Source organism: Rhincodon typus, chromosome 2, assembly GCF_021869965.1.
Source record: "Rhincodon typus isolate 14 chromosome 2, sRhiTyp1.1, whole genome shotgun sequence".
In the NCBI taxonomy this organism is placed as follows: domain Eukaryota; kingdom Metazoa; phylum Chordata; class Chondrichthyes; order Orectolobiformes; family Rhincodontidae; genus Rhincodon; species Rhincodon typus.
In genome coordinates, this window is record NC_063333.1 from 141,006,075 (window position 1) to 141,016,043 (window position 9,969).

Genomic DNA, 9,969 nt, shown 5'->3' on the forward strand with positions numbered 1-9,969 from the left:
GCAGTTCCTACTATCTATGAAATAGAGGCACCTGTTACAATTTGATTCTTCGTGAGTCAGGCAACTCAAGACTGAGCATCATTGAGACTCTGTGGGCCGTCAACAGCAGCAGATTCATACCCCAACACAATCTGCAACTGCATGGCCTGGCATATCGCCCACTCAATTATTACCATCAAGCCAGGGGATCAAACCTAGCTCAATGGATAGTGCAGGAGGGCGTGTCAGGCACAGCACCAGGCATACTTGAAGATGTGGTGTCATCCTGGTCAAGCTACAAAGCAGGACTACTTGCATGCCAAACAGCATAAGCAGCAAGTGATCAACAGAGCTAAGTGATCCCACAGCCAACAGATCAGATCTAAGCTCTGCAGTGCTGCCACATCTAGTCATGAATGATCGCACACAATTGAACTACTCACCGGAGGTGGAGACCTACACAAATAACCATATCCTCATGTTGGAAGAACCCAGCATATCAGTGGCAACGATAAGGCTGAAGCATTTGCAGCAATCTTCAGCCAGAAGTGCCGATTGGATGATCCATCTCAGCCTCTTTCAAAGGTTCCCAGCATCGCAGATGCCAGTCTTCAGCCAATTTGATTTAATGTCAAGAAATGGTTGGAGTTACTGCAAAGACTATAGGACCTGACAACATTCTGGCAATAGTACTGAAAACCTGTGCTCTAGAACTTGCTGATCCCCTAGCTAAGCTGCTTCAATACAGTAACAAGATTGGCATTTACCCAGCAATGTGGAACATTGGAGATAACAAGGTGTAGAGATGGATGAACACAGCAGGCCAAGCAGCATCAGAGGAGCAGGAAGGCTGATGTTTCAGATTCTCCAGCATCTGCAGTTCCTACTATCTCTGATACAATGTGGAAAATTGCCCAGGTATATCCTGTACATATAAAGCAGGACAAATCTGACCCAGCTAATTACCGTCCCAACAGTCTACTCTCGATCATCAGTAAAGTAATGGATTCGATGGGGTGTGGCATCAAGGAGCCCTAGCAAAACTGAAGTCAATGAGAATCAGGGTAAATAACCCTCCCCTGGTTGAATCATACCCGGCACATAGGAAGATGGTTATGATTGTTGGAGGTTAACCATCTCAGTTCCAGGATATCTCTGCAGGAAGAATTTGTCAGGGTAGTGAGTTCCTCAATAAGGCAAGCAAGAGTTGAGGGGAGAAAGGAGTTAAAGATGATCAGATTAGACATTATCTCAGATAAATGACAGAGCAGACTCGATGGAGCTAAGTGGCCTCCTACTTTTGCTCTGATAGTTTTTATACTTTTGACAGTGGTGAGATTTTGAAAATAGGATTAGAATAGTTAGATGCTTTATAACCAGCACAGACATGATGGATTGAAGGGCCTTTATCTGTGCTGTAGACCTCTGTGGCAGGAGAGTGGGTACGTATGTCTGTGTGTGTGTGTGTGTGTGTGTGTGTGTGATTACAATAAAACAGAACTGCAGATGCTGGAAATCAGAAAGAAAAACAGAAGTTCTTGGAGAAAACAATCGGATCTGGCAGCATCTGTGGAGAGTAAGCAGAGTTAATGCTTCAGGTCCAGCGACTCTGCTGAAGACAGATGGGGGAAGCGGGGCAGGGTGTGGGTAAAGAATACAGAGGAAAGTGTCAAGGTTCTAAAATTTTAGAAATTATGCCAGGATTTAACAATCCAAACATTTTCAGAACACAAACATCTTCCTTTCCATGCTTTACCATCCCTTCACCCGCCCCTCACCCCACACCCAGGCCATGACACGACAGGAGCTGTTTCCTGCACAGCCAACCCATTTTCACCTACCTATGGTGCCCATTACCAGCTTTTCTTTCTCCCTGGTTTACTAATAACCATCCCTTTGTCTGTTTGCCTAACTTACTTTCTCTGTCTGGTTTCCATCTCCATCTATCCTTGTCACCTTTATCCACCCCTCAAACCACCACCCAATCCACTACCAGCAAGGCAATGGCCGAGTGGTATTTTCATTAGACTATTAATCCAGAGATCCCAGTTATGATCTGAGGACTTGGGTTCAAATCCATGGCAAATAGTGGAATTTGGATTCAATTTAAAAAAGAACTAGAAGTAAGAGTCTAATGATGACGATTATCAATTGTCATAAAAACACATCTGGTTCACTAATGCCCTGGAGGGAAGGAGATCTGCCATCTTTACCTGATCTGGCCTACATGTAACTCCAGACCCACAGCAATGTGGTGGACTTTTAACTACCCTCTGGGCAATTAGGGATGGGCAATAAATGCTGGCTAGCCAGTGACATCCACATCCCATGAACATGAAAAAAAGTCTTCAGCTCATAAACAAAAAAACCAAAGAGCTGTGGCTGCTGTAAATCAGAAAGAGAAACAGAAATTGCCGGAGAAATTCAGCAAGTCTGGAAACATCTGCGGAGATAAGGCAGAGTTAAAGACTTGCATCCAGTGACCCTTCTTCAGCAATATACACCACCTTTTCCCAGTTACTAACAACTGTGAAGAAGAGTCCCCGGGCTAGAAATGTTAACTCTTTTGCGTTATTGCTTTTGGGAGATGGCAAGAACTGCAGATGCTGGAGGCAGAGTCAATACAGTGCGGAGCTGGAGGAACACAGCAGGCCAGGCAGCATCAGGGGGAGCAGGGAAGTCGATGGGACCCTTCATCAGAGGGTCCCAACCCGAAACATTGACACTCCGGCTCCTCTGATGCTGCCTGACCTGACTCTGCTTTTTTGTTTTGCTTTCTACACAGATTGCTGCTGAGTTTTTCCAGAAAGTCTCTGTGCACTTAATGAAAAAAAAAAATGGCACAGGGTGCTGCCTGACCTCCAGCATTTTTGCTGTTCTCAGTACAGATTCCAGCATCCCCAGTAATTTACTACTCTCTGGTGGTGGTGGTGTTGGTGTTGAGGGACTACAGCTCCCGGCATGCCCGGCGGGGACTACAGCTCCCGGCATGCCGCGGTGGGGTGGGGCTGGCTCCGCCCCCGCGGGGTAGCGGCGGCCATTTTGTGAGGGACGGGACGAGTCGAGGCCGCTCACTGTCGACAGGGAGGAGAAAGAAAAATAAACTGCAGCCGCCGCGCCGCAGAACAAAACAAAAAAAAAACCCACTGAAATCCTAGTCAGCAGCCGCTCTCGCCTCCTCAAAGCGACCAGCTTTTCGTTCCCGACGAGTCTTTCTACTAATATCGCATGTCCACTATCCAGAACCTCCAATCTTTTGGTGAGTTTTTTTTTTGGTCGTTTTTCCTTTTCCCCTCCCGCCCTTTCCCTCCTCGACCTCTCTCATTCGGATTCGGACCTTTCCTCCCGTCCCTTCCTTTTATATCCGTGTGGAAAAGGGTACTTTTTTAAAACAAAAAAATCCAACGTGGGGTCCTTATTCGGGGGGGGGGGGGGGGAAAAAGGGTAATTTTATGTGATTTTTTTTTCCGCCCTCTTCGCGGGGCGGCGGGGGCGGAGGTAAAATGGCGGCGGTGGTTCGGGGTTGGGGTAGAGAAAGGATGGAGGGATTACAGGGGGAAAGGCCGGGAGGGTGAGGGGAGTCTGGGGGTAAAAAGGGTGGTGGTGGTGGTGGTGGGGGGAGAGGGTGCGGTGGTTTGTTGCTGTGGGGCCCGGGGAGACGTTCCGGACTCCCGGGGGGGGGGGGGGGGGGGTGTGTCGTGTCCGTGCAGGACCCCCTCAACCCGAGGGCAGGAGGGGGTCTGGGGAGGGAAATATCAGCTCACTCTGTTTCTCCTCACTCCGTCCCTCCCATGAGCGGATATTTCTGAGAGGGGTTTTGTTTTTCGGACCGAGGGATGGGCCCCGCCGCCGCCGCCATTTTACACCGGCCCCGAACCTTCCCCCGTGTCTCTCAGAGAGAATGTCGTTCAATTTATTTTTCTGTTCCTTTCGCGGTTCATGCCGTCCTACTACTACACTCTCCTTTCTGTTTCTCTTCCCCCACCCCATAAGGCGGCCCGACTCCTGGCTCGTCATGCTGTTTCGCTCCTTTCTCTCTCTCTTTCTCTCCCCCCCCCCCCCCCCCCCCCCAAAAACTTTTTACCGGACACTGCACTCCCTGTCCTTGAAGCTTAGGACCAGCAAATTACCCTTCTTTCACCCGACCCCACGCTTTATTCTGCCCATGCCACGCCACGCCACGCTCTCTTCTGCCCACACCACACCCCACACCACACCTGACACTGCACTCCCTGTCCTTGAAGCTTCGGGCTGGCAAATTATTCCCGTTCGTTCCTTCTCCGTGCCCCACTTTCCACTCCTCTCTCCTCCCCCCCCCCCCCCGTTCTTCCTGCTGTTCCTCCTACTTCTCCCACACTCCTCCTCATCTTCAACTTCGCCCCCCTCTCTCATCTCTCTTGCTTTACAGGCACTCAGGGCAGATTACTAAGGGGAGGCATGGGGCGCCTTAAATGATGTGAATATGTCGTAGGGGGTAAAGGATATGTGAGTGTCGGTTTGAAGTGTGAGCAGGGCACAGTATACTTGAAGGTGAACCGAGGCAGATAATATGGGAAAAGACTGCGGCTAATGTAGAAGAGAAAACTGGAGAAATGTGTCCAAGACTGAAGATTTACAGGGTGCAGATCTTTGCAGTAAGAGAATGATGTGCTTCAGTTTGGCTAGTCTAGAAGCAGATGGGGTATTTTTCCTGAAGATTTTAGAGATACTCAAAATACTTAGATCTCCAAACTTCCTAATGGCAGACGAAGAACTAGAGATCCCCCATATAAATACTTGAAGTTCCACTGGAGCTAATGAAGTGATAATGGCACTGCATTATCAATCCATAATCCTAGATCGTTATTCTGGGGGGCATGGTTTTAATCTCAACGTGGCAGGTGGTGAAATTTGAATTGAATAAAAAATCTAAAACACAACTAATGGCAACGGTGTGACTATAGCCATTTGTAAAGAATTGTTAGACTCTGGACTGTAAAATGGTTGAGGCAGATTTGGTCTGAGCTATCAGGCACTTCCTGTGCAATTTACAGGACTATCAAGGAAATGTGGGGTAATGGGACTAGTTGAATTCCTCCTGTAGAGCCATCAATGACACAGCAGACCAAATGACCATGGTCTGCGTTTCATAATCATTCTGGCTCTATTCTGATAGTTACATAGTAGAAAGAGTTCCTTGAATCAAATGAGAGTTTTTTTCTTTTTTGAAAAAAAGGTATTTGTTTTTTAAGCTGAGAAATGTTGCTAACTCTCAACTTCTTGCAGACCCCTTTGCTGATGCAACTAAGGGTGACGACCGCCTCCCGGCAGGGACTGAAGAGTACATCCATATAAGAATTCAACAACGTAACGGCAGGAAGACACTGACCACTGTCCAAGGCATTGCAGATGATTATGATAAAAAGAAGCTTGTGAAAGCATTTAAAAAGGTCTCTAAATGTTTCATCACCTTCTTGTATTTTCTGGTGATACCAGAAATTAGTTGGTGTACCATGGAAGTCCTTGGTTTAACCATGAATTTAATGTTTGTTTAGGACAATTTTGGCTTGAAGACTTAATTATCTGTATTTTTAACCATTGAAGATTTGCTTGTCTTGAAACACCTTTGAGCACTTCCTTTACAAAAGATGGTGAAAATTATTTTTGGGACATTTGAGGATACTAAATTTTGGTATCCTCAACTTTAAGGGCCAAGGCGTGGGGCTCATTAACGTTGTCTTTGTTCACATTTCCAGATTGTTGACTGCATCTATTTTGTACCTGTATTTGGGGGGAAAAAGTGCATGTTCAGATGCTGACCTATATGAAGGAAGTGCTATGGTAGTAATCTGGCTGATAGTACTGCTCTTTTTTAATCAAAACAGAAGTAATGTGGTCCTATTCAACTCCTGTATGTTACTGTCCCTTTTTAGTGGAGACTTTTCTGTCCCAGTTAATTTTGGGAAGGAATAAATGTAAGTGTTTTTTTAATCTGGGATATTTTATACTGTTCTAAAGAAATTAGCAATTTAACATTGTTCCATTGGGTGTCAGTTTTCAAATTGCTAATACCAAGATATTTTTGAAGCTGCCCTTGTGACACACGTTGTAGCCCATGCCTATGTCTTGGAGCTTGAGCTATCTATTTAAATTGGACTGTCAAGGAAAGATTTTAATCCATGAGAGTTTTAACCAAATACATGTTTCTGTTTTGGTCCTCTGTCTGGGTTTGGGGAAATGTAATTGTTTCTATTGAGGTATTAAGTATTTTGCTACTTGATCACTTCAGGATGTAGGTGGAGCCTGTTCAAACTTGCCAACTGGAAATATTCTGTGCCACTGATCCACTACTTGTTTCTTTTCTTAGAAATTTGCTTGCAATGGTACTGTGATAGAACACCCTGAATACGGTGAAGTAATCCAACTTCAAGGTGACCAGAGGAAGAACATCTGCCAATTTCTTCTGGAGGTGAAGCAAACCTTGTTGAATTTATGTCCATAGAAAAGAGATTTGGCATTACACCCGAAAATGTTTGGTTATCTTTTAACCTGCTTTGCTACCAATTTGATTTTGAGATGGATTTGTGAGAGATTTCTGCTGAGTGGGGAGCCAGTTTGACATGTAATCACCAAAGAAGCCTCAAATACTTGGAGACCTGTAGTATGTCATGCTAAACCGGTTCACCATGACTCAAAGTAATTTCTTCTCAATGTGTAGGGAGCAACATGCAACTGGTTTCTTGTCTTACTTTAGCTGAGTGGTTGCTTCCATTATTGTTAGTAGCGATTCTATTCCTGAGTCCAAAACTTTGAATAATCAGTCCATTCTAACTTTTTATTTTATTCAAGTAACAGAATTTTCATTGACATAAGTCACTTTTCAGGAATTTGAGAGCATGTTTTAATGGTGTAAGCAGTTTTGTTATTTGAGAACATTCCTATTAGGAACATTCAGCCCACTGTGCTCACTCTGAAACAGTCTGAATAGGTGTTGTTGGGGTGGGAGGTGCCAGAGGGAGAGAGATGGGTGGTCATGTGCAATTGAAATGTGCTTCTGTAGGTGGGAAATTATCTAGAAGTCTGGTGTTGAGAATCAACTTTGGTAACTATGCTGTTGATTGAGAAATTGCATTGTCAGGGTTGGCCTGAAGTTTTGTCCTTTCTGCCAATTGAGTATGCCAGATATAAAGTAATGGCCCAGAATGCTCTGGCTGTTGGTGATAGAACATGTTTTTATGTCTTCACTGGGGTTCTAGGAAGCTTTTTTAAAAGTTCATCTTTTTATCCCTGCTGTTAGTTCCTGGGATCTCAACAAGGTAGCTGACTTGTGGTGTGTTGTTGACTCTTACTGTTGCTCATAATTTCGTATCATTATAGTCATATTTGTCAAACATTTTAAACAAAGCTCCAAATTGAGGTAGATCTTGGAACACTTGAATTATATTAACCTTTTGTTTCAACATTAGTAGTTTGCACACCAAGTGAAAAGCTTGTGTTGGTGTATCACCTCAATTGTAGGATCTTTGGGTTGGACTGCATCTAATCTGATTTGTTTTCCATTTTATTTCCCCTCAGGTTGGCATTGTGAAGGAGGAGCAGTTAAAGGTCCACGGCTTCTAGAGGATGTGTTTAACAGCTCCTGAAGTTTCCTGTTGTGTGGCTGGTTCTTTGTATATTTGTTAGCTTATATACACACTCATATTATGCAGGAATGAATAACTGCAGTGAATGGACTTCCCACGTGATTAGATCTCCAGAATTTAACTCCGATATGCATGACTACAGAAGAAGTGTGCTATTTAGGCTAGTAACTCATAAGAAAACTGCTATAAGATGGTAATAAAATGACAGACATATGTATATTTAGCACATTTCCAATGGAAATGTTTTAGTGCTAATTGTTCTACTTAAATTTTCCTGATTTTGAAGTTTTTTTTTGTTGTATTAAAACCATGTATGTTGTATAAGGCAATTAACAATAAACCAGCTATGTATTCTGAAGAATGCAGCTTGTTTTGGATTGATTGATCACTGCCCTGCATTGTATTTTGTTACTTACCCTCACTTCTAACTTCTAGGGCTCATAATGTTTTTGTAAATAAAAAACTTATGCAAATTCTCACTAATTACACTTGATGTGGCCACTGTCACCTACATTTCAGACTTGTGGCACATTTATTCCAGTTTTCCTTTCTGAAGTTGTTTCTATGATCAGGTCATCTCAACACTGTACACACCGATTGTGGCTTGTCTTACGTTAGAACCTAATAATGAAACCTTTTAACTCAATTTTGGAATGGCAATCCCATTATTTCAAATGCAGTTTATTTTCTACTTGCAGATTTTATCTCTGTGGAGACCTCAACTAACTGGACTTGATGGTTAATACATTTTGCTCAGGTAAAAATGGAATGCGAGAGAAATTAAGTTTGAAGTATTTACAGAGAAAGTTGATGTTTCAAGGCAGTATTGAAGAATAGTCATATCAGATTTCATTAGTTCTAAGATGTTGCCAGACTTGAGCTACCGCTCCATTTTCAGTCTTTCAGTTTAGGTTTCCATTATCCACAATATTTTACTTTCAAGCATATTAACTGAAGTGCAATTTGAAAATACATTTGGCAAAGACCCTATTTTGACTCCAACCTAAATTCAAAGCTACTGTGATGATATTGCCATTTCATATGGTCTTACTCCTATACTGTCAATTTGCAGTTAAAACAATCTGGTAGACATCTTTCTGTCAATGTATATTCTGTCTTCAAGACTATATACAAGGTAAACATTTATGTAGCTACTAGTTTGCTCAAATTTCAACTTCACAGCAAAACAAGCTGGTAACACTCCTGAGACTATTCAGCCCTCCAGTACTGAATGAGCAGACATATTTTAACTAGATTTAAGACAAACCTTTTGGTGTCTGTCTGAAGTCGTCCCTAGCCCCTAGTCTTTGACTCGTGACTGACTGAAAATAAGCCAGACTTCTTACATTTGACTCGGAGTTTGTAACCTGCTTTGCAATAGTGGAGCTGTAATTACCGGTTTCTACTTTCATATCATGATTTCTTCTGAAGCTCCCATTTGTTGCCTCTAAAATAATCCAAAATTCTGTCCATGGCCTGACCTGTGCCAAGCTCAGTTCACCTGTTATCTTAGGCAGGCCGTCAATTGAGATTGGAAGCAAGTTGATCTGGTTAATAGGTGGTGATTGGTGGGTTGCTTGGAGGTTTTTGCACTCCAATGCCTTGATTTTGACTCTCTTCCTGATTGAAGTTTTGACATGCTTGGTGCCTTCTGTGTTTTGCCCAGTCTTAAACCAGAGTCCCCTGAGAGTTGGATGTCTGAATTCTGAAAGAAATTGTGTTGCTGATCTGTGAATGTGCAGTTGCTTTTAGGATTTGGGTGTCAGGCAGCATGTCCTGTCCAGATGAATTGGCTTTGAGCAGTTAGAGCTGCTAGAAGAGAATATTTGCCGCCTTTGCTGTGAGATTTGAAAGATCTTGCAAAATTATTGGTCATTCAGGTTCAAGTACCCAAAACACAAAGGTGTATTGGCCCATCACCCCTTTCTTCAATATCCTATTGCCTACCTAGGAGCCAGTGTCTCAATTTTAAAACTATCATCTTTCAGATCCCTTTCCTTATTTATTTACCTGTTCATCCTATCTTTGTAACTTCCTACAGCTCTCTGAAATATCAATGCTCCTCCAATACTCCCCTTTCAAACTTTAGTTCTGATCACAATTAATGACTGATTGCAACTGGAAAGGCCTTTAGCTCTACAGTTCTCTTTGCATCTTCAAAATGCTCATTAAACTCTTACCTCTGACCAAGCTCTTGGCCATCTGCCTATTTACATAGGCAAATCTAGTTTTATAACATTGCTCTGAAGCACCTTGGGGTATTTTATGTTAATAGGGCTGTACAAATATAAGTTGTAATCTAATGTGTGACAAATAATGTAGCATTGAAACCTTTTGAGATTAAGTTAAAACTTGTAACCTGAGTTAC

At 43.1% G+C, this 9,969-nt stretch overlaps 1 protein-coding gene across 1 annotated transcript; it reads left to right on the forward strand.

The window, feature by feature from the left end:
- The first annotated feature begins 2,975 nt into the window (after positions 1 to 2,975).
- On the forward strand, positions 2,976 to 7,959 carry LOC109931019 (eukaryotic translation initiation factor 1b). Its single transcript, XM_020530372.2, has 4 exons — positions 2,976 to 3,238; positions 5,245 to 5,408; positions 6,326 to 6,427; positions 7,534 to 7,959. The coding sequence occupies exons 1-4, from the start codon at positions 3,208 to 3,210 to the stop codon at positions 7,576 to 7,578; spliced, it is 342 nt and encodes a 113-aa protein (XP_020385961.1). The 5' UTR covers positions 2,976 to 3,207; the 3' UTR covers positions 7,579 to 7,959.
- The last annotated feature ends 2,010 nt before the right edge of the window (positions 7,960 to 9,969 follow it).